Genomic DNA, 26215 nt, shown 5'->3' with positions numbered 1-26215 from the left:
TAGCTCAAGCCCTCCAATCCTGGTAACATGCTAGTAAATCCTTTCTGAATCTTCCAAGTTTCACAACCTCCTTTCTGTATCAGGGAGACCAGAATTAAATGCAGAATTCCAAAGATGACTTAACCAATGTTCTGTACAGCCATAATATGATCTCTCAAATTCTTATACTCAATGCATTGATTAATAAAGGCAAGCATACAAATGCTTTCTTCACTACCATGTCCACCTGTAACCTGCTTTCAAGGAACTGTGAACCTGCACTCCAAGATCATTTTGTTCAGCAACATTCCCCAGGACCTTATCATTAAATGTATAAGTCCTGCCCTGATTTGCCATTCCAAAATGCAGCACCTCACATTTATGTAAATTAATCTCCATCTGCCATTCCTCAGCCCATCAGCCCATTTGATTAAGGTCCCATTGTATGCTGAGGTAACCATCTTCGCTGTCCGCTACATCATCTATTTTGGTGTCATCTGCAAACTTACTAAGCATACCTTCTATATTCACATCTAAATCATTTACATAAGTGATGAAAAGCAGTGGACTCAGCACCAATCTTGTCTCGATCATTAATGTACACTACAAGCAGCAAAGGACACAGTACTGTGTCACTGGGTTAAAATTCTGGAACTTTCTTCTTAACGACATTATGAGTCTCCTGACGGTAAATGGACTGCAATGGTTCAATGGTTCAACAGCTCACCAACATCTTCTCAAAAGTAACTGGAGATTGGAAATAATTTCTGGCCCAGCCAGCAACATTAACAATTTTTTTTCCAATCACCTTAAGTAAGTGTTCACTGGTTCTCAACCTTGGACTAATAAGTAGTTCTCTGCCTATTCTGAACAGACCTTTCACAACTCTGAATACCTCCATTAAATTCCTCTTAAAAGTTTCTTCTCCAAGGAGACTAAAAGAAAGTTCCTCCAATCAATTCACATCACTGAAGTTTCATGGGCCTGGAATCATTCTCATAATGTTCTGGACTGTCCCTAAAAGCTTCACATCTCTCCTAAAATACAATGCCCAGAATTAGTACTCCAGTTCAAGCAAAGCACTGTTTAATAAAGGTTCACTATGGCTTTGTTGTTTTTGCATTCCATATTTGTACTTATAAAGCTCAGAGTCCTTTTTGACTGCATTCACAACTTGCTCTGTTACACTCAAAAGATTTGTGCACATTTCTATCCTGGATCTCTGTTTTGACCAACTTTAGAATTGTATACTTTAGATTATATTGCCTTTCCTCATTCTCCCGATCAAAATGTATCACTTCTCATCATTACATTTCAACTGTCCCATTTCCCTTGCCTGTCTGTATCTTTTTGAAATCTATCACTATCTTCCACACGGTTCACAATCCTTCCAAGTTTTAGTATCTTCTGCATTCACAATTTTTCCCCCAGGGAGGCTGGTTCAAGTTTATATTTCTTGAAAGAATAAGAACCTGGATGTTCAGCCTTAAGAAATAACATTAATGCTGTTTAAAATTATTACATAGAGTGGGTCTTGCCAACCCACTGTTTCACTAGCTAATTTGTGGCGAGTTAAAAAAAAAGAGAGCCACATCATCATAGGAAAACGTCAATGATTTGTTCTTGCAAGCAATGCTCTAGCATGCAGCTTTCCAACTTAAACTGATTTACTAATAATGTTTGCAAGTGCGCCAAGTCCCTCGCATCTTACCTTACAAAGAGCTAATTTTTAAAGACATAACACACATAAATCATAACATCAACAGCTATCCCATCAATTGAGTAAGATTGTAAATTGGTTTCCAGATGAGGTCACCATGTGCTCTGGATTGTGCGCTTCTGGATATTAGTTTTGAGACTGCCCAAATTCATGTAGAATCATTGAATAATACAGCAACAAAAAAAAAAAAACAGGTCCATCAACTTACAATATAAGAGAAGAGACTTTTATCCTATCACTCTACACTGGATCTAATCATATCATTGTGCTAACTCACTCCACTACCCAATCTCCTTTTCATTTCTTTTCATAAAGTACTTGCACAAATCATACCTGCAATATCTCCCTCAGAGATGGTGGTTAAAAAAGAAGAGGAGTTAAGCTCAATGCCATTATAGGCGTCAACAGGGTCCAGACACTTCAACAGATCCCGGACGTGGCGGATGTGAAACTTAACCTCTCGGACTGTATATGGTTCTGAGGCAAAAACAGAAAGATGTCACTTCAATGTTGTACCAGGGCACAATACTGCTCCACCTTAAACTGCACAACTCCAAAAGAATAAAGAACAATCAGAAAACACACAATACGAGTCACATAATGGAAATCTGAAACTCTTTACCACCCTCTCAAAACAACTTTTGAGGTTGGGGTGTCAATTAAAAATTTAACAACTAATATTGAGAAACTAAAGATTACAGAACCAAGGCATGTAGATGGGATTATGATCTAAGTGAAGGTTGGAATGAGTTGAGGGGCTGAAGAGTGTATCCATGCTCCCACGAAAGCTTAGTCACTATCTTTGCAATTTATTCACAGAACAATTCTTTTAAAAGGTCAAACAGGCACTGATCATTTTCTGGAAGAACTCATCACAGGGGCAGAAGAGAGATCTACTTAATTGTAATACAAATCTTTACAATATACATTTCAAACAAAAAGGATCCAAATTAGAAACTTCAAGGTAAGGAATAGTTAAAACATGTTATGATGATACTGTGCCACATTGACCGGCAGGTCAAGTTGCACTATGCTGTTCTGTCCGCAGCGATAGTCTGCAGAGTAAGGGATGCAGTGCACTGTGTCCCATCCAACAGCAGCGAAACACTGCATTTGGAAGGCTCACAATGCAGAGGCTTCTACTCTTCGAATAGAGCCAAGGCCACAACAGGAATGCTGGGTAATAGTGGCTGAGACAGAAGCCCCCCATCTGACAGGACATTATGTAGGTCACATTTTTTCATCTAAATGGGCACTTTTCCTTTTTTTTCAACATCATGTAAATACTGAACATTGATGCTAAATGTGTGAACTTCTATTGGCCGAAACAGTGACATAAGGGATGAAGTGTCAAAAAGGCCCTTTAAAGAGGACAGTGAAACCTCCAGAATGACGTACATCCCACTTTCACAGTAAGGGCGCCAAAATGGAAACATATTAGGATTAGACTAATCTTGAAATTCTGTCTTCCATTGGCCCCACCTCTTTCCTTTGTGTCCTACCTCTTCCTCCTCCTCCTCTTCCTCTAATAAGTTCTCAATCTAGAGCATCACTGTCCTCCAATTCCAGATTTCTCTGGAAGACCATGTTGTGAATGTACACAATGAGTGTACTGCAGGGGCACCACCCATTAATGGTGGTTCTTGTGACCAAGTGACTTCTGTTATTGTGCGTCTGAGCTTCTTACTCGGACCCATGCAGAGCCACCTCTTCAAGAAATATCTCCATACTTTGTGGAGGTGGTGGGTGAGTCGGCGAGTGAGATGAGTGAAGTGAGCCGAGTAGAGTGAGTAAGTGAGTGGTGAAAGCAAGTGTACAAGCAGAAAGCTCTTATTGGAGTTCACAGCCCAGCTGAACATTGAAGAAGTCCTCTTCATTGTTGATGAATCTCACTCAATGCAATTAATAATGCTCTGCACCTTGAGGATTTCAAGATTGAGGCAAAACCCACTGCTCTCCTAGGCTCAATCCTCAAGGTGCAGAGCATTATTAATTGCATTGAGTGAGATTCATCAACAATGAAGAGGCCTTCTTCTTCAATGTTCAGCTGGGCTGTGAACTCCAATAAGAGCTTCCTGCTTGTACACTTGCTGTCACCACTCACTTACTCAATGGTGCTGTCCAGTGCTCACTAAAAGAGCATTAATGACCAGTGAGGTACAATGGTATGTAGCCAATTTTGACTCACGAACAATCTGCTGAAAGAAGCCAAAAGTTGAAAGTCTTCAAAGGACACAGTGCCATTGGCAGCTACTGGTAGGAAAGGACAAGCACTAATGTAAAGTGATGATTCGGAGATGCCGGTGTTGGACTGGGTGTACAAAGTTAAAAATCACACAACACCAGGTTATAGTCCAACAGGTTTAATTGGAAGCACACTAGCTTTCGGAGCGCTGCTCTTTCATCAGGTGATTGATGAAGGAGCGTCGCTCTGAAAGCTAGTGTGCTTCCAATTAAACCTGTTGGACTATAACCTGGTGTTGTGTGATTTTTAACTAATGTAAAGTGAGTCATTTGAAATGAAGACACAGATTTTGGTGAAAGCCTACTGGGTCTTCTAAAGCAGTGGTTTTCTGGTGGATCCACAAAGCTGCATCATTGGTAGTAAATCCCAGGCTGAAGATACAGCCTCTGCTGCTTTTTGTTCATCCTTCTCCTCTGCCTTTCTTATACCCATTGCTCTACCCTTCCTGCAAAGGACATTTCTCCTTATCATCACTACATCCAAAATCAAAGATATACTGTCATTGCGAACAGTTGCTTTCCTTGTACTTAGGTGGACTCTCAATTGTGTTTTGAAGTCATGTCTCCTTCTCTTATGCCCTCATGGTACCAGACAAGTGATAACATCCTGCACTGCCACACGTCTTTCCCCCTAAGCAAACCCAATGGTTGTGAAGGATTCTCAATCATTCTCCCTTTCAAAATGACCAACTTCTTTTCCCAGTGGTGGCCATGACTGCCTGACTTCTCTGTGCTGCTTCCTCCATTCATCTAGTCTGCCCTGACCCAGAATGCAGCCAAGCACTCCCACTAAAACTGCCAAACAGCCCTCAATGGGCTCTCCTCCAGCCCTTTAACAATTTTACTTTGACTTATCTGGGAATAAGCCAGGATTCTAGGTCTGGCCTTTTAATGGAAGCTCCCCAGGAACAGTATCAGAATTGGGAAACTGGCACTTCTGTTTTCATCACCAAGCCTCCCACCCAATTCTGTTCTAGAGACAGAGACTGGGTAGGGAAGAAGAATTGAAAGAGTGGGGAAATCCAGGGAATCAGAAGGATGAACAAAAAGGCAAAAGGCAGCAGAAGCTATACCTTCGACGTGGGATCTGTCTCACTTCATTGAATGCTTTACTTTCACTTTCCTAGGACACAGCTAATGAACTCCAGTGGCTATGTTTTGATCTGAGCTCCCATCCTTAGCTGCAGCTGAACATTGATATTTTCTCCTGTTGCATCACAAACTCTATCAAATTTTCCATCAAAAATTTCATTTTGGTTTTACATTAATTATCTGGTAGAATTCGGGAATTCTCATGTCTGGGACTTCTAGTTTCACAACACATTTTTTATTTGCAAGTGCTGGTTTACAGTTCTTGAGAAGACACTACCTCTACATATGGTAAGCAACAAATTCATTGGGACTACTCAACATATAGAGCAGGTATAGGAAACTACATTTACAACATCACCTATTGGTGAATATGTTTAGCATCTTGAAACCATTCAGCATTTAAACATATAAAGAATATCTACAAAAAAAAGTCCAGTTTTTCTGTTCATTGACAAGTTATTGTCCTCAATGTAACTTTGTGTGTATTGTGGTTTGAACCCAAGAATCAGCCCATGAAACACCTTCCCCATATCACAGCCCTCTTTGGTCTGCGGATAAAATTTATCCCTGGTTCTGGCTGAAAACCTGGGCAGGTGACTTCTGCCACTTACAGCTTAAATAATAGTGATTGTCATTCACTCAGAGGAAGTCTCCATCTATTCCCAATGACAGCACAGCCAAAATTAGGTCATCAATAAGTAAGGAGTTATGGGTGCAAAGTATTGTAAATCCGATTCCTACATTTCTGATGAGTTATTATCAATTGAGTATTGAGTAAGTGAAGCTTGTAGGTAATCTGCCAAAGACACCAAGATCCTTCAACACAGCGTCTCCCTTTACCTTCTACCACTCGGAGAACTGATCCATCCTTCAGTCCTTCTATACTTGCCAACCCCGCAAAGTTATCCAGAATGTTGCCATCATGCTGAAGTGAGAAGCAGGTCCGATGACATGTGTCCTCACGTTCCATCAGAATCTGGATGATCTCCTGGACCATCTCCTCAGAAGATACCTGGAAAAAGGATACATTATGATTTGTGTTGAGGTTCATTCAGGAAATCTCACACCCTTATCAATGGTCACTGAATAAACTGTTTAAAATAACTGGGTGGTTTATCACGTCAAATGTACATTTTATAGATTGGAGTCAAAGCACATACTACAGACATATTTATTGGTCTCCTTCAAGAGACAATCAGGATGTTCAGTCCCTTTGAAATTTCCAAAATTTCCAAAATTAGCAAGTTACAGGTTCTACAAAGTGGTCTGGAATGAGCTGGACTCATTATCCAGACTTGGCCATCTCTTATCTAGCCATTTGCTAACTATCCTTCTACTCTCCAAAGTTATCACTTCATCTAAACCCATCAACTCCTGACCTTACTGACATTGGTTACCAGACTTTCATTGCCTCTCTTAAAAAAAAATCATTACCACGTATAACTTTGCCAATTCCTTTCTCTCCAAGTTCTTCCTGTGTTACTATCTCCCTCGGACTCTCCATTCTGAACTCTCAGCTCATTTGTAGCGATCCCTCTCCTCTCAGCCACCAAGGACAGCTCCCTACTCTGGAAACGCTCCAAACTTTTCTGCTTGTTTTGTAAGGCTCTTCTAAAATTCACCCCTTTGACCACGTTTTTGCACACTGCTTCCAGAATATCTTCCATTGTTTCTTTTAGAGTAGATCACCTGGAGGCTTTTTGCTTTCTTTGATTTTCTTTTAATAAAGAAGGCTGTGGTTGTTGAGAGATGGTGTTAGGAAACCTAAATGGTAAAACAAGACTACAAAGAACCTACTTGTAAACTAATGATGTCATTTCCAGGCACTTGAATCTTAATTTCAAGCGTGTTTGGAATAGGAGTGATCTCCATCACGCCATTTGTAAGCACATCAGCAGCACCATTGGTGACGAGATTATTCACTGGCAGAGTCATCTCTGAGTCTTTTCCATTACAGAGGGGTTCACTACCCTCAGCATCTGCAATGAGAGAATAAAAAAAAATAAACAATGAAGAAGCAAAGCTTATGAACCATGAACATTAAATTTTAAACAAACGATCATACAAGGCAACAGAAAACATGAAACATTAATACATAATTTATTGCTGCTATTTAGAAATCACAAGGGATAAACCTGGATCCAAGCCAATGGTGCTCAATTACAGTTGCTTGGGGTTTGTGAGGTTGACATCTGTTTGATCAATGATACATCATCAATTGCTGCATAATTATCAAGTTTACAATACACTTAAATAAAGCCAGCTCCAGGGACAGTTCTTGTACGTTCAATGTCAGAAAATATTACTTGCTTCCAGTCCCCTCCCTGGTTATTTTTCTTCATAAACCCACAGAACCTCCCAATGGTGCAAAACTGTTTATCTAATTGTGTAAGTGGGTATGGCTTTATAAGACGCCTGGGGCATGTTTTCATATTTGCTCCTTGATTTCCTGCGTGTTGGGCACTTCAATGCAAGGGTGTCAACATGAACCTGACATCATCCCTTGGTTCTGGCCGCATATTCATCACTGGGTTGGAAGGTATGGCAGACAAATCAGATAATTCAAAGCTCATGCAATCCAAGGGAAAATGACAAATTGAATCTAAAGGCAACCATCCCAGTGACAGAAGGCAAAAGGTAATTATCCACAACCGTAAGGAGAGAAAAGTGCTGACGTTTCGAGTCTAACTGACCCTGTGTCAAAGCTCTGACAAAGCTTTGACAAAGGGTCAGTTAGACTCGAAACGTCAGCACTTTTCTCTCCTTACAGATGCTGTCAGACCTGCTGAGATTTTCCAGCATCTTCTCTTTTGGTTTCAGATTCCAGCATCCGCAGTAATTTGCTTTTATCCAGTAATTATCCACAGAAGCTTTGTGACTGGAAGACTGTTTCCTGTATGGTTCTGCAGGGCTCCACAGTAGATTTCTTGCTGCTCATACTATAAGAAGAAAGTTGGACTGGAGATGCTGGAGATCAGAGTCAGAAAGTGTGGCACTGGAAAAGCACAGCAGGTCAGGCAGCTATATGGTCAATAATTTAAATTGAAATGTAGTGGGCATAATTAAGAAGTTTGCAAATGGTACAGAAATTGACAGTGTGCTTAATCGTGGAGAGGAAGAGCTGTGAATGGCAGGAAGATACCAACGGACTGGTCAGATGATCAGGCTAAAATGTGATAAATATAGAACTCAATCTGTAGAGTGTAAGGTATTGCACTTAGAGAGGGCAAACAAAGCATGAGGTGTGGAGTAGCACAAAGAGGCATACTGGATGCTTTTCATCAGTTAAGACATAAAGTATAAGCACTAGGATGTTACGTTAGAACAGTAGAGAATATTATTTAGAGCATATTGAGAGTACTGCATACAAATCCAGCCACGCATTTCATGGAGAATGTGAATACAGTACAAATGCAGAAGATCAATATGGATATTGCCAGGAATGGAGAATTTGAGTTATGATGAAAAATTGGATAGGTTGAGGGGTGATTTAATTAAGATGAATGAAAATTTGAGTGGTCTAGATGGAGTGGATTGCAAGAACCTATTTCTGTAAGCAGAGACGTCAGTAACCATGGGTCCAAATTTAAGGTAAGCGTAATTCTTTGTGCACTCGGGGTTATTTATAAAACCACGTCCAGTCACAGAATCACGCTTCATGTTCAGCACTATCAAAGTACCACCATCAAGCCAAAAGGTCATTCTGCTTTCACATAAATGAGTAATGTGGTATATGAATTTCAGTGTTGGTGTGATGCTAGGTGTGTAGGCTGCACATCTTGGACTCTGGCAGCTCATATCAAAAAGCACAAACCTTATCTTTTTGCAAAACTCTCAATACATTGTTCAATATTAGGTGTGATTCCACAATTGGGGGGGGGGGGGGGGGTAGCCTTTGTTTGTGAATTTTGAGTATGTAAAGAATTACACTGGCAAATCAATTCAAGTCAGTTGAGTTCACAATGGGGTGCACCTTCCTGCACTGGAAGCTACATGTATCAATTCACAGTGTCCTGTTTTTTGCACACAGAAAGAACATGTACTCGCACTGAGCCTATTACCATTCAAGAGAAAAGGTGACCGCCATTTTCTGGTTAATTTCTCATAGCAATACCTTGTTAAAAATTTCAATAAGGTTGGGCAGTAAATTGAGGTCATCATTAACTGGTGCATTAGCCCACTCACCAAACAATTAGCGCTCACATCTGATACAATATAAATATTATTTTCCCCTTAGTTTGGTATTTCTAATGAATTGCCCTGTTCATAGCAAGGTGAGAAGCTTTGATTGCATTGGCACTTTTCTGCAATACTTGAGTTCTGCACCACCAAACAATTATTTGCATGTAGATAAGTTGCTGATGTATTATGAAGCACTATATCAGGTTACTGCAGCTTGAGATTGTCAGGTCCACCCAAAATATCCCCATCAGACAGGTTTATCGGAATACGGCACTGAAATAGGGAACTAGAAAACTGGTCTTCCCACTTAAATGCTCCAAAGTACATCATTCTACGTGAGAGAAAAGGTTTAACTTGCTTGATCTACTCCTTAAAGAAGAGTTGCTAGTTTTTGCCAATCCTCATAAAATATCAATTATCCAAATGAAAATTAATCAGACAGAAAACCTTAGAACTCAATCCTCCACTCTGACCGTGAGTCACCAGCAAATCATTTACTTACTCTCAATTATACACCCAACAGCACTCTTTAAATGCTAGATTTGATCTCATCCATTTAAGTTTGCTGAAAATATTTCACATATTTCCCTGAAAAACCATGGAGTATTGTTGGGTGCACAGGCACATCTTTGCTGGGGCAAATATCCTACTATAGACCAAGGGTGTTACAACAAGGAGCAGGAAGGCAAGTAGCAGCCACGCAATTAATTATACCTGCTGCAGGTCTATGTCAGCAATCCTTCTGCTCTTGACTTCACTCATACAATTAAGTATAATTAAATATTCTACTTTAATAGTCACAGTTGTTTCTGACACCAAGGAAAACAACAAACAGGAGGACAAAATAGCAGAGCACGAAAGGAATGTGAGAAGACAAACTTTGCCAGTATATTTAATAGATTTTAACAGCGCAATGGATGCGTGGCACAAATGATCTTTAAAGTGTTTCTATTTCATGATGGGACACATGTGGGTTGTTGGCTTTATCCCCAACGACTGCGAATTAGAATGATGTAGTCTCTGGGTTGGTTCCAAAGTCTTCTCAGCTCAATCTGCTGATTAACATGGTTGCCTTAAATGGAAATGACAAAACGTTCGTGGCATTTGCTAAGATAGGCAGGTTGCTGTGATATGGATGGTGAGGAAAGTGTGCACTATCCTGTAATCGACAGTAGATAGTTGGGGTAGACAGCTGCTGATAATGCACTGTGAGAGAGGTGGAGAGATTGGCAATACAGAATAGACTAAAAAAAGTAGCTACAGATTCAGAATTCTCAAGTCATTCCTCTGAAGCACCAGACCCAGAAGTTTCACTGTCACATTAAATTCAAAGAATTTTGTTACCTATTCTTTCCTGGACAGTGTGCAGACTATAGGGAAGGTCATAACAAAGTAGAAGAAGTTAACGAGGATGAGAAAGTGGCCAGTGAGAACTAAGCCCCAAAAAGTTTAGAACAAGTGATGGCTATGTTCCTCAAAATCAACCGCTCAGATACTGGAGATTCTCAGCTGTGAAAATGGGAGCAGTTTAGTTTGAGGGAGTGAGAATGGGTAATGCAATGTTTCACATAGAATGAATACATTCAAGGAGAAGTTGGTGAGGCTGTACCATCTTCTCCACAAGAAATGGTGGAGAACATTGCTTTTGGCTTTGCTGAACTATCCCCATAGACTGAGTGGGACATGAATGATACCACCAGGCTGTCCAGGCAGGAATTCCAGCCAAGTAACTAACTGCGCCATCCAAGGTCAAAGCTGCCATAAACACTCGGAGGAAATGGTTTCATGAAAGGGAAATCGTATCTGATTAATTTATTAATTTCAAGGAAGTCTCAACCAGACTGGACAGAAGGGAATTAATAAATGTACTGGAATCATAGGTGTTCAACAGGGAACCTCTCAATAGGTTTAGTCATAAGAGCCCATGGTGTTGGAGGTAGTATATTGGCATGGATAGAGAATTACCTAATGGGCAGGAAACACCAAGTGGAGAATAAGGGGTTCTTTTTCAGGTTGACAAACCATGACCAGTGGAGTTCCACAGGGATCAGTGTTGGTCCGCAAATGTTTACAGTATAGATTAATGACTCGGAGGAAGGAAATACGATAGCCAGATTTACAGATGGCACCAAAGTAAGTGAATAGATAAGTTGCAAGGGGGCGACAAACAGTTTATAAAGACACATTACAGAAGTGTGCAAAAAAATTAGAAAATGGAGAATAATGTTGGAAAATGTGAGTTTGTTTGTTTTGGAAGGAAAACAAAGAACAGTATTATTTAAATGGAGAAAAGCTGCAGAAAGCTACAAAACGAAAGGGACTTTGGGTGCTTGTTCGTGAAACACAGTGGCAGCAGATAAGCAAGAAGGTTGATGGAATGTTGGCACTTATTTCAAATTGGCTTGGTCATAGAAGACAAAGGGTCATTGTGGAGGGGTGTTTTTCTGATTAGAAGTCTGCAAAGCTGGGACCTCTGTTAGTTATATACTTATATAAATCTAAGCACACATACATTAAGGATTTGCATGTTTGCAGTCATGGAAGTTGGTGGAATTGTAAATAGTAAGGAAGGCTGTCAAAGGAATCAGCAAGATATAGATCAGTTGGAAAGTTGGGTGGATAAATGGTAGATGGAGATTAATCGGAACAACTGTGAGGTGATGCACTTTGGAAGGTAAAAGGCAAAAGGAAAGTATACAGTAAATGACAGGATCCTGAGGAACATTGCTGGACAGGGATATCTTGGGGTGCAAGTCCATAACTCCCTGAAAGTGGAAATACAAGCTGATAAAGAAGGCATACGCATCCTGACCTTCATCGGTCGGGGTATTGCGTATAAGTGTTGGTGAGTCATGTTGCAGTTGTATAAAACTTCTCTTAGGCCATAATAAGAATATTGTGGTCACACCACTTTAGGAAGCATGTGGAGGCTTTGGAGAGGGTACAAAAGAGTTTTGCCAGAATGCTGCCTGGATTAGTGTGAATTAACGATGAGCAGAGATTGGACAAGCTTGGACTGTTTTTGCTTGAATATCGGAGGCTGAGGGAACCTGACAGAAGAATATAAAATTACGAGAGGCAGGATAGGGTGATAGTTAGAGTCTTTTTCCCAGGCTGAAAATGTCAAATACTAGGTGACATAGGTTTGAGGTGAAAGGGATAAAGTTTAAAGATGTGCAGGGCAAGTTTTTGACACAGGCTTTATTAGGAATGCACTGGCGCCAGAGGTGGTAGACGAAGATATGATGGTGATGTTCGACAGACGCATGAACAGACAGGGAATACAGAGATATTGCAGGTGGATGAGATTAGTTTTGCATAGCATTAAGATCAATATAGACATGGTGGGCTGAAGGGTCTGTTCCTGTGCTGTACTGTTCTATGTTCAAAGGGGTTGGCATATAAGACAAGGGAAATCTTACTGCAATTGTACAAAAGTGTAGGAGCACTCTGAGCAGTTTTAGTCCCCTTATTTACAGAAAGCTATCATTTCATTGGAGAGGGTTCAGATCAGATTCACTGGAGAGACTGTCAAAGGCTAAACAAGTTGCAACTCTAACACTGAAGTTTAGAAGAAACAGAAGTGATCCCATGAAACACATAAGATTCTTAAGGGACTTTACAGGGTTAATGCCAAGATGTCTCCACTCAAGGGAGGATCTTGGATCACAGGCCATTGACTCAGAATAAATGGGTGCAAATTTAAAACTGAGATAAGGAATTTCTTCTCTAGAGGGTTAAATGTCTTTGGAATTCCTTGCCATGGAGATCTGTGGAGGCAGAGTCCTTATGTATATGTAAGGCTGAGACAGACGGATTCTTGATCAGTAGGGGAATCAAGGATTTGGGCAAAAGGCAGGAAAATCAATGGCAGGCATGTCAGATCAGCCATGATTCTATTGAATGGTGGAGTGGGCTCGAAGGGCCAAACAGCCTACTCCTGTTCCTAATACTTATGGTCTTCATGGTAAACAAGAAATAGGATGCCTATTCATCATTGAACAAGTTTAACTAAAAAGAGATACACATGTTTCGTGCTCACTTATTCATGATGCTTATAAGGGATTTTCATGTTTACTTTTCTATTTGTTGATAGATATAATGCAGACATTTCTTGCAAGACCATCATTTATTGCCTATACTCAATTGCTCTGGAGAAGTTGGTGATGGTGAGCCACTCTTTTGAACATTATGTGTGAAGACGGTCCACCTACAGTGTTCTTAGGTGAATAATTCCAGGATTTACAATCAGCAACAATGCATATCCACATCAGAAACATGTGACTTGGAGGTAGTTATGATCACATGCCTGCTTTCATGTTTTGAAGAAGCCTTAGTATGTTGCTGACATGCCTCTCTAGAAAGTAAACACTGTAGCCATGTGTGGTGAAACGGTTAAAAATTATGTCCCAATACATGTGTGAATCTAACCGGAATGGAGGTGTTGCTTAGTCCCGTGTGAATCTTATTACACACCTCCCCGTGTGAATCTTCTTATCTGTATGTAACCAGAATGGAATGTGTTTTTTAGCCTTGCTCTGCTGTTCACATGAATGTTTATATCTGGAAAAGAGTATATCAGCTGGAAAAGTCTCCAGTTCGGTGAGTCTGCTCCGGGGTTACGTTTAACCGCCGAGCGTGGGTTGTTGGCAACCGCTCTACGAGAACTGACGGCTCCCAGTTCCGGTAACATGTAGAGTGAGTATAAGCCAGACCCGTTGGTTGTGGCGACGCTGCGGGGAATAAAATGCCCATATTCTAGCAGACTCGCCTCTTGGTCGTTTGTTCTGTGTCAGACTACTCTCCTACGAACCTGACCTTGAGAATTTTTTAAAACACCATGTTGCGCTGGTAATTGGTAAGCTGCATGTTTAGATGGTGGATGGGGTACCTATCAAGTAGGTGCTGCTATGGTCAGTTTCATGTTGACCTTTTTGAATAGTATTGGAACTCCATTCATCCTGGAAAGTTGCAAATATTCCATCATATTCCTTATTTGTGTCTTGTAAACGATGAAAAGGCTTTAGTGGGTATGGAGATCAGTCATGAGAAAATACCAAGCCATTGAACTAATCTTGTTGCCACAGTAATTATGTGACAGGTCCGATTAGATTTCTGGTCAATGGTGACACCAAAGATGTTAATACATCTGACTGTTGAGAGCAGTTGTTTTGAGTCCCTCTTATTGGAAATGGCCATTGCACAGCAGGAATGTTATTGATCATGTTGGCGGTGGCTTGAATGGTGTTCAGGGCTTGCTGTTAACAGGTATGGATCACATTTAAAAATTTTAATTCTTAGAAGTGGTAGAAATAGAGTAAAAATGGTAACAAAGAAAAGATTTTTTTCTTAAATATTAGAACATTCCTAGCTGAGCTGAGTTTAGATGCCCTGTCATCCAAATGACAGTGAATGACAGTGAAAATCTCCATGCAAAATGGAGTCAGGAAAACATGGATTCAAAGATGTTGGGCGTACTGCCCAGGGACTTTTATGCATGCATCTAAAGTTGTGCATGTTTGGAAGCATATTATGAAGCTCCTTTTGTGTTTTGCCAAGGTAGTAAAAACAATATTTGCAACAGTCCATGCTAAATGACCCATAGTGTTAGGTGCATTAGTCAGAGGGAAAGGGGTCTGGGTGGGTTACTCTTCAGAGAGTTGGTGTGGACGTGGTGGGCCAAAGGGCCTGTTTTCACACTGTAGGAAATCTGGTCTAATCTAATCTCTTTATCATAACTTTGGGAATGTAATCTAACCTAAACGTCAGTATCTGTGGTTGCAAAGGCTCCTTTTTGCCATTCAAGACATACAGTCATGACTTTTCCTCCTTTGTAAAAGTGAATGGAGTATTTTCAACACAAAGTATCATGACAATTTCCAGAAAATACAACATAAATGGTGTATGATCCCATTGAACCTCGAGAAGCCTTTCTATTGAACATGTTCTTTTTTCGTTCAAAGTCATTCATAGGATCTGGGCATCACAGGATGGGTGAGCATTTATTGTCCATCCCTAATTGCCCTGGAGAAGATGACGGTGACGATTGCAATTCATTTGGTGTAGATACACTCACAATCCTGTTTGGGAGGGAGTTCCAGGATTTTAATCAACGAGGTAAAAACAATGACTGCAGATGCTGGAAACCAGATTCTGGATTAGTGGTGCTGGAAGAGCACAGCAGTTCAGGCAGCATCCAAGGAGCTTCAAAATCGACGTTTCGGGCAAAAGCCCTTCATCAGGAATAAAGGCAGTGAGCCTGAAGCATGGAGAGATAAGCTAGAGGAGGGTGAGGGTGGGGAGAAAGTAGCATAGAGTACAATGGGTGAGTGGGGAGGGGATGAAGGTGATAGGTCAGGGAGGAGAGGGTGGAGTGGATAGGTGGAAAAGGAAATAGGCAGGTAGGACAAGTCCGGACAAGTCATGGGGACAGTGCTGAGCTGGAAGTTTAGAACTAGGGTGAGGTGGGGGAAGGGGAAATGAGGAAACTGTTGAAGTCCACATTGATGCCCTGGGTTGAAGTGTTCCGAGGCGGAAGATGAGGCGTTCCTCCTCCAGGCGTCTGGTGGTGAGGTAGCGGCGGTGAAGGAGGCCCAGGACCTCCATGTCCTCGGCAGAGTGGGAGGAGGAGTTGAAATGTTGGGCCACGGGATGGTGTGGTTGATTGATGCGGGTGTCCCGGAGATGTTCCCTAAGGCGTTCTGCTAGGAGGTGTAGAGGGATTGGATATCCATAGTGAATATCATCACCATGGATATCCAATCCCTCTACACTTCCATCCACCATGACTAGGGCCTCCAAGCCCTCCGTTTTTTTCCTCTCCAGACGTCCCCAACAGTACCCTTCCACCGACACTCTCATTCGTTTGGCCGAACTGGTCCTCATCCTTAACAATTTCTCCTTTGAATCCTCCCACTTCCTCCAGACCAAAGGGGTAGCCATGGGCACACGTATGGGCCCCAGCTATGCCTGTCTCTTTGTTGGCTACATAGAGCTGTTGATCTTCCGTAATTACACCGGCACCACTCCCCACCTCTTCCTCCGCTACATTGATGACTGCATTGGCACCACCTCGTGCTCCCGCGAGGAGGTTGAGCAAGTCATCAACTTCACCAACACATTCCACCCTGACCTTAAATTTACCTGGACCATCTCTGACACCTCACACCCCTTCCTGGACCTCTCCATCTCCATTAATGACGACCAACTTGACACTGACATTTTTTACAAACCCACCGACTCCCACAGCTACCTGGGAGCACCTCTTCCCACCCTACCTCTTGTAAAAATGCCATCCCGTATTCCCAATTCCTCCGCCTCCGCCAGATCTGCTCCCAGGAGAACCAGTTCCACCACAGAACACACCAGATGGCCTCCTTCTTTAGAGACCACAATTTCCCTTCTCACGTGGTTAAAGATGCCCTCCATCGCATCTCGTCTACATCCCCCACCTCCGCCCTCAGACCCCACCCCTCCAACCGTAACAAGGACAGAACGCCCCTGGTGCTCACTTTCCACCCTACCAACCTTCGCATAAACCAAATCATCCGCCGACATTTCCGCCACCTCCAAACAGACCCCACCACCAGGGATATATTTCCCTCCCCACCCCTTTCCGCCTTCTGCAAAGACCATTCCCTCTGTGACTACCTGGTCAGGTCCACGCCCCCCCTACAACCCACCCTCCCATCCTGGCACTTTCCCCTGCCACCGCAGAAACTGTAAAACCTGCGCCCACACCACCTCCCTCACCTCTATCCAAGGCCCTAAAGGAGCCTTCCACATCCATCAAAGTTTTACCTGCACATCCATCAATATCATTTATTGTATCCGTTGCTGTCTCCTCTACATTGGGGAGACTGGGCGCCTCCTAGCAGAGCGCTTTCGGGAACATCTCCGGGACACCCACACCAATCAACCACACCGCCCTGTGGCCCAACATTTCAACTCCCCCTCTCACTCTGCCGATGACATGGAGATCCTGGGCCTCCTTCACCGCCACTCCATCACCACCAGACACCTGGAGGAAGAACGCCTCATCTTCCACTTCGGAATCCTTCAACCCCAGGCTATCAATGTGGACTTCAACAGTTTCCTCATTTCCCCTTCCCCCACCTTACCCTCGTTTCAAACTTCCAGCTCAGCACTGTCCGCATGACTTGTCCGGACTTGTCCTACCTGCCTATCTCCTTTTCCACCTATCCACTCCACCCACTCCTCCCTGATCTATCACCTTCATCCCCTCCCTCACTCACCCATTGTACTCTATGCTACTTTCTCTGCACCCCCACCCTCCTCTAGCTTATCTCTCCACGCTTCAGGCTCACTGCCTTTATTCCTGATGAAGGGCTTTTGCCCGAAACGTCGATTTTGAAGCTCCTTGGATGCTGCCTGAACTGCTGTGCTCTTCCAGCACCACTAATCCACTTCCAGGATTTTAACCCAGCAACACTGAAGGAACAACGATATATTTCCAAATCTGGATGATCAGTGGCTTTTAGGAGAACTGGCAGATGGTGATGCGCCTATGTAGCTGCTACCCTCGTCATGGGTTTTGGAAGGTTGTCTGAGCATCCTTGGAGAATTTCTGAGGTGTACCCTGTAAATAGTGTATACTGCTGCTACTGAGCATCTGTGTGGAGGGAGTGGGTGCTTGGGGACATGATGCCAACCAAGCGGGCTGCTTTGTTCTGGATGGTATCAAGTTTCTTGAATGTTGTTGGAGCTGTACCCATCCAGGTGAGTGGAAAATATTCCACCACACCCTTGACATGTGCCTTGTGGATGGTGGACAGACTTTGGGGAGTTAGGAAGTGAGTTATTTGTTGCAGTATCCCTAGCCTCTGACCTGCTCTTCTAGCCACTGTGTTTATGTGGCGAGTACAGTTGAGTTTCCGGTCAATGGTAACCAACAGGCTATTGTTAGTGGGGGATCCAGTGATGGTAACACTACTGAATTTCAAGGTGATCAGCTTTTTTCTTATTGGAGATGGTCATTGCCTGACATTTGTATGGCATGACTGTTACTTGCCAGCCCAAGCCTAGATACCATCCAGATCTTATTACATTTAAGCACAGGCTGTTTCAGTACAAGGAGTTGCAAATGATGCTGAACATTGTGTAATCATCAGTGAACATCTGCACTTCCTTACGATGGAAGGAAGGTCATTGATGAACCTGAAGATGATTGGGTCTACCCAGAGGATGACCTGGAGCTGAGGTAACTGACTTCCAACAACCACAACCTTTTCCTATGTAATCACATGCAGGCCAAACCAGGCAAGGCCAGCAGTCTTCCTTCCTAAAAGGACATTAACTGTAAGAGCAATACTCCATACATAGTTTCAATTGTATCCAACACGTAAAATCTCAGCAAAGTGATAAAACGACATGATTCTTATACGTAGTGAACTGCAGCACCAAGCTGCATCAATTCTGCAGTATTCTAAAATTTATATTATTTACATGATGAATGCAAGTCAGCGTGAAATACCGGGTTATAATTAGAAAAGTCACTGGTTTCGAAACATTATCAATGCTTTCTTACCACAGATGCTGCCAGACCTGCTGGATTTTGCCAGCAATTTCTGTTGTTATTTCAGATCTCCAGCATTTGCAGTTCTTTGTTGTATTATACTACAAAGCTGTGTTAGGCTGTTTATTTGACTGTACTTACTCAGGATACCAGCTGGAATGGAACAGATCACTGGGACATCAGAATTGTGCAACATTTTTTTAACTGAATCATCATAGTTCAAAATCTCTATAGAGGAAAAACAGGCTATCGAAGAGATTCCCCCTGCCCCACCCTGATTCCCATTCACTTTAATTTTAATAGTTCTTCTTGATGTCACGCTTAAGCAAATGCCATGTGATGACATCAGCCCTCACCACATCTCTCTAATTTCCCTCTTTTATCCATGATTGAACCACATTTCAAATGAGTTCTGGAGTCAAGTGGTTCTAGTGGAACTCAAATTTATGATTTCTGTAAACAACTTGTTACATGGTAAACCGTGCACCTCAGCAATGAAACAATACTAATCATTTTGCTGATATTTGAGAATACACTAATGGGAAGGTCAACGGACATCTTGGATTTGTCCTGGCTGTTATTAACAGGATATTCCTGGGTAATTTTCCACATTGCTGGCCAATGCTGGTTTGTAGCTGTACAGATTAGATTGGCTGGGTGCACAGCTAGTTCTGGAGCTGAAGTCTTCAGCAATACAATTGCGATGTTATTCAGCCCCGTCAGTTTTGCCATGTCCAGTTTGCTCAGCTGTTTCTTGTTATCACATGGACTGAATCAAATCAGGTGAACACTGCCATCTGTGTTGTTGGGCACCTCAGGCAAAGGCCAAGATGAATCATTCATTTGGCACAGCTAACTGAAGATAGTTGCCAACACTGTACTAGGTATGCTGCATTCATCATCATTTAGGAAGAGCATGATCGCTTGGTGAATCACTCATCACCAATCCCAATCTGGCAGTATTTCCAAGTTTTGATCCAATCAATTAATTGTGGGATTAGTTAGCTTTCTTTATAACCTGCTGATTTTGCTGGTTCGGGTGTATGTGTTGTACCTTTGCCGGGTTGACACCTCCTTTTTTACATATGCATGGGGTTGTTCTAGACAAGCTGATCTTGACTCCTTACTGAACCAAACTGGTCCCCTGGCTTGATTGCAAAGGAGCTGAAAATGTGTTGCTGGAAAAGCGCAGCAGGTCAGGCAGCATCCAAGGAACAGGAGAATCGACGTTTCGGGCATAAGCCCTTCTTCAGGAAAGGAGCATGATTGCAAAGGAGCCAAGGTCATGGAACCACAGACCATACAGTATTAACAATGACTGACTTTAAAGCTATTTGTCCTCATTTTGTTCAGCCCTTCACCTTGCTGAATCTAAAATCATTATTGACATGTTCTCAAGTAACATATACTGAAATTATGTTTACCGAATTGCTCCACTAGGAATTAGTACCATAGAGCCTGAAGTGAAAGATCTGAATCATGGCATTATTACTACATATAAATCTTCATCAAATATCGCTTGCCATGAAAGACATTAATCTAATACTTCACAGTATAGTCAGCATCTCATGTTGAACCCTTGGGAAGAAAGTCAGATAATCAACTCAAACCAACTTGTACTTCACACTGTTTCTTTCTTGTTATTGCGACAATTTCCAGCAATGCTATCAGTGATGGCTTTGACCTCAGAGGCAGCATGTTTACAGTGCATCAGACACCTGAACAATCTGAAACACAACAGAAAAGCTGGTTTCTACAGACGGCTGGAGGCAGCACTTCTTTTACAATATAAAGGTGCTTCTACAAAATGCAAGTACATTCCTTTGATGTGATATGTCCTGTCTTTCCAACATGGATTACACTTCGAAATATAAAATGGCCAACATAATGCTTGTTTTATATTGGCCTTTCCAAATTCTGGCAGCAAATTTTCTGTCCCAGATAGAAATGTAAATATGCACAATTTTCCTCAAATGCCCCATGTAACAACATCTTTAATGTCATTGAGGGACAACCAATTTTTCTAACTAATATCCATTGGGGGAAGGAGTGTTGTGGTGCAGTGGGTAGTGTCTTTGCCACTGAGCCAACAGCATCAGGTTCAAGTCCCACTCCAGAATTTGTTGCCATTCACAGGGTGCCAAACAGGTTGAGTAACAACCTGCAAATTCTTCCAATGTACACCAATTACAGTTGGCAAGAGAGACTGGTCAACCACGTGATGGAAATAAATTGTAGCTTCTCCCACCTGTATCCATTGCTTCAGGTTACAATATACATTGCGAAAATGAGAACTGCAGGTGCTGGAGGATCAGAGTCGAGAGTGTGGTGCTGCAAAAGCACAGCAGTTCAGGCAGCATCCAAGGAACAGGAGAATCAATGTTTCAGGCATAAGCTCTTCATCAGGAATTTCGATTCTCCTGCTCCTCGGAGGCTGCCTGACCTGCTGTGAGTTTCCAGCACCACACCCTCGGCTACAATGTGCATGTAAAGATGTGTGTTACCTTAGCAATTCAGACTCAGGTGTTGGGGGGGGAGCTCAATTAGCCAAATGACTGGTGTGGGTCAGCACACAGCATTCAATTCCCACTAACGATCAGGTGATTTCAGAATCAGGCCCGTCTTGGCCTACCTTTGGTGGAGATCACCTCAACGTGGATCTGACCTGCCTTCAGAGAACACAAAAAGAAGATCCAGGTGTGTGGAGAGTATTACAAACAAATCACTGGATCAAAAATAATAGCAGATGCTGTTATCAATATTGTGGAAGTCATCCAATTATACAATCACTGGCATCTTCAGACCATGATCTGGGGATGGGGATGTAGAGAAGTATACTGCAACAGCTTCTAGCACTGTTGTCTTATGCTGTTTGGGTTAGAAAAAGAAATAGGGAGGAGACTTATCTGGAGCATGAACTTCGGTATGGTTACTTTGGACCAAATGTGTCACGTTGTAAGCACTTTGCTGGAAAGTATTTTCATGGGAAATCAGAGTTTCCAACTTTTTGTTGCGTTCAATCTATTAGCTGGTTGCCAGAGGATATGGGGCTTGAAACAGTGATTCTCAGCAGCTGGTTATATACAGTAGTCTGCTGTGCTCTGCTCTGCACTGTCCTGGCAGCAGTCAGTTCTCTGTACTGTTCAGACAGCATGCCCACAAAATACAACTTATGTCAATAATTAATTCTTAACATACAAAAAAGGTTGTTATGGTACTCACAACTTAAATGATGACCAATTTGCATAAACAGGGAATCTCCTTCTGTGATAATAATGTTAAACCTTCACTTGCACTTTGACCATATACTCCTTGTTCCATTCTTGTATCCCTTCCACTCCAGCCATTTGAGAGTCTGAATTAACTGCTTAAATTCAGGAACATTCATTGGCACTTCTAGTCTAATTTTCCACACTAAGTTCTGGCAGCTTCCTCATATATATACACAAAATGAAAACCACTTCAGGCAAATAGCAGTGCTAAGAAAGAATATCATTTTCTTCTGAACCAGCAACAGCCACTCCCATTCCAGATACAGTAACTCTACGGTAGGGTTAAAGTCTATCAGCAGCTCAGAAAACACAGTCACTGAATGTTTTCCATTTGCCAAATAATTCTAACAACATTCTGAACTCAGCCTTCCACCAATTCACATGGCCTTGTTGTTCCAACCTTGTTGAGCGTTCATTTTCGCAATGATATAGATTTAAAATGTCCAGAAAGAAGTCAGTAAGAATAACTCCACACATTTCATTCAATAAACTGGATTAAAATCCTGGTTTTGCAGATCAAAGCTTACTCTAAACTAGTGTACAGTCATCCAGTGACAAAAATAATTAGTCAAAACAAAAGACATTGTATTTACACATTCAATACAAGAGACAGCAATTGCCAGTACTGTAGGGTAAATATTAGCAATGACTGCCGTTGCAAACTGTCCACGTGCATAATAAATAACAGGATGAGAAGGGAAGCCAGATACACAGGCAGTGCAACCTGAAAAATCTTTTGATGAATACAGAATTCATCCCTGCTAATACTGTAAGTCTTAACCTGAACAGCTTTCTCCATGTTGCTGACACTTTCCCTTTTGAACATGAGCTGGTCAATTTCAAAGTTCTGCTGCAGTTGTAATGAGTTTAAAAACAAAACCAACAGGCAAAATTCCAGTTAATAAAATGATGACTCATACACATTAAAATCAAATGTCAGCAATATTCTGTAAAATGTAATTGATTCAGTCTCCAGCATTTACTACTGCCTTTTAGAACATGTAGATTTATTTTAGTTTTGTGAGCTTTACTAATACAGTCCAAATCCTCTGGAGGATTCCTACAATCTATAAATGCCATTTAATGCTTGTGGTGAAGGCATCACTTCAACAACACCTTCTACAAAACAGATTGATGGAGGCTTAAAAACTTTGTGGTGGGAGAAGATTTTTTTTTGATAAACAAGTAATCTTATCAGTGAGTGCGTTGCTACTCCAAGGAAGCAGCATTACATGATACAAGCTCCAGATAATGGAGCATGAGAACAAGGTGATCTTGGAGCAGAGAGAATGATGCATGACGATAAATACCATTCATGAAATAAGAGCAATAAAAAGGCTGCCTATATTGAATAAGTAGTAAGAAGCTAGTGAAGGTAAGAATTACATTGAATGGCAAGCCTTCACCCTAGTAGAGCGAAGGAATATTAAGTGTGTCCCCCCAGACACCGAATTGCCAAACCACCAAAAATTTATGTAAAACAGTGAAAATAACTAATCAAAGGAAATGATACTAAACAAGTTGTGCAAACTCAAGCCAAACAAAATCACCAGGATTAGATTATTTGTATCCAAGGATCATGAGGGAAAAGAGAGAAGTAAGGAAGGCTTCATGAATATCATGCCACAAGTTTGTAGAATATAAGAAGTACCTCAGAACTAGAGGGTGCCAAGTGGCAAATGTAATATAAAAGGAAGATAATGATTAAGAAGTTATAAGACTATTTGTCTTGCTTTGGCAAGTTTCAGATTAAAGTACAAGGGAGGTGCATATATACATATACCCATCAGTTTTGAGAAGTGTTTGAAAAGATGCCACTGTGAAATCTGAAACAAAGAACAGCAGTGTCTGGAATGATGGGAACATGACATATTGATAGAGAAGTTTAGAAGACAGAAAACTAAAGATTATGGAGTCAAAATACAACACAAGGGGCTATTCAGCCCATCAATGAGTACAGTGAATTGGGACAACTCTAACTAGCTACATGAAAGGGATAAGCAATTGGCATGATGCTTGGAGAAATATATTGGAATTTGCTCAATATGCTAAATTAATTAATGTGGAAAACCATAATAATTTTGAATGCCTGTAGGACATGGATAGGGCATCAAGCTGCTGTGTCATGTACAAAGCTGTGCAGTAATCCACTTTGGAATTAAGAGTAGGGAAACATATAATAAGATTTTAAATGGACCAGAGGAACTTTAAAGTGTAGATGTACACTTTAAAGTCAAGTCAATATTACAAGTCAATATTAGACAGTTTAACTATGGACAGCCTCTTTTGAATACATTAATTAAAAGTGGGCATTGCTAGGCCAATGCTTATGGCCCAACCTTAGTTTGGGGTGGTGGGCTGTCCCCTAGAATTGCTGCAATCCTTCAGTCATAGGTACACCCAACACAGTACTGTTAAAAAGGGAGTTCCAGAATATTGACTGTGGCAATTAAAGAATGACAAAATACTTCAGGATGATGTGTGGTTTGACAGAAAATTTGCAGGCGGTGGTGTTCCAATGCATCTGCTGCCTTTGTCCTTCTCAGTGGCAGAGGTTGTGGATTTGGAAGGTGCTGTTGGAGAAGCCTTGGTGACTTATAGGTGACTAATTAAATTGTTGAGTTTGTATTCAGAGTATCAAATGCAAAAGCACGGAATTAATGCTGAACTTGTACAAGATACAAAACTGTAAAAATTTCAACACAAGAAATCAGTCAAGCAAGATTGTGTATACTTTTAAGCACCGTTATAGCAAAGATATAAAAATGAAAAGCAAAATAAGTTTGTCACCATATTTCTAGGAGTAATGAGTTACAGTTACAAAAAAAACACTTTAAGGAGTTTTGACATTTTACATACAACCTTGAGGTGAAGAGGTGGCTAAGTAAAGTTCCAGATTATAATAAACTAAGTAGTGACAGATTGTTCTTTCCTTCATATTAGTAGAAACACATAAATGTAAGTTAACCAAAATGTATTTACACAGGCATGTTAAAATGTAGAAGATAATAGTATTTCTCAAATAATTGATAGTTGCTTGAAAAAAAAAGTCAGGAGACTAATGAGCAGAAAAATCAAATGATATTATCGAGATTCACACAGATAAACACGCGGGCAGGAACAGTTTTGTCTTTGCATTGTAACATTCAACAATTCTATTTGTGACCTCTGAGATACTGATCTCACACAAACAGCCACCCTCACTCCAGCGTGAGTCACTAACTTTTCACAAGCAACAGAAATGTCTGGCTGCCTCTCCCTTCCTTACCCTTCACCAGGTATGGTGGCACCAATCCTGCTAGTCACCAGCTGACTCTTAAACACGAGAGATTCAAATGAAACTTTTTTTTGATCTGCATCCCTTATAATCCTGTGAGTTGGAAGTATTTTAAATCTACAATCAGCCACATGATCTAAACAGTTGGACAATTAGAATTGAATGTGCCTCTATCTTACTCATTCTCAAAAGCAAAATTTCTACTCAGCCTCCTAATACTTTCACTCCTTCCTTTTCACATACTTCCTTTATTTTATTTAAGGCGTCGTGCACCGCCCTGTTGGTTATTGATTATTTTCTGACTGGATTTTACTCCCTCTCACACCCAGTGCTGTCTCGCCCTAGGTGTTCCCGATCCTGTACTCTGATTTCGAGCTACATTTTTGCAGCCACGTTTCGGATCCATGTTCTTACCTATTCCACTGCTTGGTAGCTCACTCTTGGGGCGGCCGCTGGCTGTTTCCCCCGCTTCATTCCCCACGCGTTTACTCACCATACCCCCTCTCCTATCTTCACTTAAACAAACTACCTCTCTCTCCATATACAAGTAACTCGCCTCACCCGAGGGTTGCACTCATTAGAAGAGGGCGACGCCCAATTTTCAAATATGGTCATATTTCCATGGAAACCAGGTGGGTGGGTGTGTTCCCCAGACAGAGAGACGGTTTGTGGCTCCGGTCCAAGAAAAAAAATGATGTGAAAGCTGAGGACAGATCCAATAGGGAACGGTCATCTAAGTAAATAGTTAATATTAAGTTTAATCAAAAGTGCAGTAATTGAATCAAAGACACAGAGATCAACCAAGATGTGTACTTGTTTGTAGTCTAGTTCATGTAAAATATTCCCCAGAAGGTATACAATCTTAAGGCTGGGTGTTACTTTTGTTTTTTGCTGGGAAGTCCACTTACTCCAGC

General features: G+C 41.5%; 1 protein-coding gene across 2 annotated transcripts in view; it reads right to left on the bottom strand.

Annotated features, from left to right (window-relative positions):
• LOC122562617 (clustered mitochondria protein homolog) overlaps positions 1-25861 on the bottom strand; it is an 88689-nt gene extending 62828 nt beyond the window's left edge. For both annotated transcript variants that reach the window (XM_043715604.2, XM_043715605.2), the window contains exons 1-4: positions 25716-25861; positions 6833-7014; positions 5876-6047; positions 2033-2176 (exon numbers count right to left, since the gene is read on the bottom strand). In XM_043715604.2, the coding sequence (XP_043571539.2) occupies positions 2033-2176; positions 5876-6047; positions 6833-7014; positions 25716-25842 (625 nt within the window). In that variant the 5' untranslated portion in view covers positions 25843-25861. The remainder of the gene's footprint in view (positions 1-2032; positions 2177-5875; positions 6048-6832; positions 7015-25715) is intronic.
• Positions 25862-26215: the final 354 nt, after the last annotated feature.

This window comes from Chiloscyllium plagiosum, unplaced genomic scaffold, assembly GCF_037043375.1.
Source record: "Chiloscyllium plagiosum isolate Xiang-an unplaced genomic scaffold, Cpla_swu_hap1 HiC_scaffold_24, whole genome shotgun sequence".
NCBI lineage: Eukaryota > Metazoa > Chordata > Chondrichthyes > Orectolobiformes > Hemiscylliidae > Chiloscyllium > Chiloscyllium plagiosum.
This window is presented reverse-complemented; position numbering and strand designations above follow the sequence as displayed.